Source organism: Penaeus monodon, chromosome 20 (assembly GCF_015228065.2).
Source record: "Penaeus monodon isolate SGIC_2016 chromosome 20, NSTDA_Pmon_1, whole genome shotgun sequence".
Lineage (NCBI taxonomy): Eukaryota > Metazoa > Arthropoda > Malacostraca > Decapoda > Penaeidae > Penaeus > Penaeus monodon.
The window spans coordinates 32,492,745-32,495,330 of record NC_051405.1 but is presented as its reverse complement, the minus strand read 5'-3'; the positions used below and the strand labels follow the sequence as shown (position 1 = coordinate 32,495,330).

Below are 2,586 nucleotides of genomic sequence, written 5' to 3'. Positions count from 1 at the left end.
TTTTGTTCCCGCGGGGTCCATCTACCTCGCATAAAAACTATACCCCATGTCTCCTTTCCTCTTGTGGCACTGTGCTTTACCTTCTTGTAGAGTCCGTTAGTTACAAACACCAACTCCGCCATCTTAAGCAGCCTTGTAAAGCTTATAATGTCTCGTATTTTCACTTATATTTTCTATAATATTTCCATGTTCATTCTTTTATAAATTCTTAAAAGTAAATTTCCTTTTTTTTAAGATTAACATATTGTTTAGTGCATGTTCTCTTTTCTTTGTTTTTGGAAAATGAAATATTTTGCTCGCTTACTTATGTAAAAACGAAGGCTTTTGACAGTGTGGAGATATGGAGGTTTGGTGTGTCTGCACTTTGATCATATCTGGAGGGTGAGCTCGAGTGTGGACTAACAGACCCTCGTTCTCGATAACGTCCTGCAGCATCTCACTCGCTAAATCATTCCTGCTCATGATGAAAATGTTTGCAGTCTATTTTATTTCATGTGAGATCTCAAGCTTGTTTTTTAATCACTTTATGCTTTTGGAAACCAGATACATTTTTTACAGAATAAAGTTGTTCTTCTTGTCGAAGATTTTGCCAGCAAATTTTCGAAACGTAGTTGACTCTTCGCTTCAAAGACGCTTGATGTTTCTGGTCACGCTTTTCTGTCGGCAAATTTTTCCTGTGTAACTCACAACACTGGCGCACACTAAGCCGCGTCATAAGCACAGATTGTAGTTCTTTGCCCTCTGCGTCACCCAAATCTTCATATTTCGCCCTGTACTCACTTTTTGTTTTATTCACGAGACAAAACTTTCGCTGTGGAAAGTCTCTCTCACTTTGGATAGTTGCTAACGGAGGGAACATCTGTCCTCCCCAGATGTGGTGGTGCATCCTCTCAAGGCATTCACTCACTACGCAGATCTGTCTATTTCCGAGTTCTCAGAAGATCCTCATAACCCAGATGCTATTAGTCCGCAGCCTCATGAGGCGCTTCCACCTCACCCAGACGCTCTAGCTCACACGCCCTCCTCTCCCCACGGCGCCGCTGAAGCCAGGCCGCGTGCGGGCGAGGCCCCCCGTGAGGTTCCGACCTTGGGGACTCACGCACTCAGTGAGTCTGCCGCCCCGGATGCCCGGCCCAAGAAGAATTACCGCAAGTACTCGAGCACTCTTCACGTGACGCTCTCCTCGAGGAAGCCCGAGCCCTCCCCCATAGCCCCAGCCAAGCCGTTCGACTCCCATAAATCCGAGCCGGATCTCCGGTCCTCTGACGCTTACGAGTCCATCTCAAGCGGCCAGGCAAAGCAGGAGGAACCTCTCCACCCCCCCGACTCCCGCGCCCCCCGTCCGGAGAGCCGGTCTGCCCCCTCCTCCGTCAGGAACTCGCTCCTGCTCGGCGACTACGACGAGAGCGACGAAGAGGACTCGGTCAGCATCACAACAGGCAGACTGAACCTCTCCTTCAGCTCCGACGGAGTCAATGTGAAGTCGGAGCTGGTCCAGACGGAGCAGGTCGCGGCGTCCGAGCACGAGGCGGCGCTGGGAAAGGGGGCGTTGGGTGACGAGGACGAGGACAACACGGAAACATGTGTCAGTAATCCTTTAGAGGCGGACGGATCATTGGAAGAAAGGGTTAGGATGGCAGGTAACTGTGGTGATATCTGGAAGTGTAGGCTGGTCCCATGTCCGCACTAACACTCCCACAGTGTCATCACACACCCACACGCATCGTCCCACCCTCCTCCTTGGGCATGACGCTAACTGTGCTAATTCTCTGTTCTCTCAGCTTTTGCATCACTATCAACCTCTAAAACATCCCCAGATATTTTTATCAATCCCCCCCTTTTGCTTAAAGCATAACTGACTTTCAGTATTCTTTCCTCCACAAAGTGCGATCCCATTCAAAGAGAGCTAACGCAGGCTTCGGCTCCCCGTCCTCAGAGCGGAGTGACAAAAAGCCGGGCGAGGTGTCGAGGTTCGAGGAGCCCGGGATGGCCCAGACACGCCCGGGCCCCGTCACCATGCAGAAGGCCACCGCCATCGTGGGCAAGGCCATCGCGAAGGCCATGGCACGCGAGACCTCCGTCAGGGAGTCGCTCAGCAGGTCGGTGACGCCTGAGATCGGCCAGGACGCCCCCATGGTCACGCCTGAGCCATCGGAAGAGGAGGAGGAGACTGTTGGCCAGGGTGCGTGGTCCTTGTTGGGTCGTGAGAAACACTGTGGAGAATGTCACGTCCGCCTAGAGCATGTCTCCTTCCTCTGTCAGCATATACATGTCAATAACTAATGATGTGTTTATGAAATGTTCTTTGTAGGAAGTTTGGAATGAATGGTACCGATATTGAGAGTAACGTTTTTTTATATTGAAAGAAAATGAAGGAAAATATGTATTGACATAGTTTTCATATTACAGCTCCGATTACCGATTCTGAAGATGACGATCACCTGCGCACACTAGACACCATCCCTGAAGAAGGTAATGTTTCTTTCTTGACGCAGTAAAGGAATAATAGATATGGAGTATTTTTTCTGTAATCATAGTATGTTTTTTTTCGGTGAATTCCAATAATACGTTTAATTACATTTGTTA

At 49.2% G+C, this 2,586-nt stretch overlaps 1 protein-coding gene across 1 annotated transcript in view; it reads left to right on the top strand.

The window, feature by feature from the left end:
- LOC119585774 (E3 ubiquitin-protein ligase lubel-like) overlaps positions 1–2,586 on the top strand; it is a gene marked incomplete in the record, with an annotated part of 47,027 nt that overhangs the window by 28,160 nt on the left and 16,281 nt on the right. Inside the window, 2 exon segments of the mRNA XM_037934486.1 lie at positions 1,937–2,182; positions 2,410–2,472. Coding sequence (XP_037790414.1) covers positions 1,937–2,182; positions 2,410–2,472 — 309 coding nt within the window.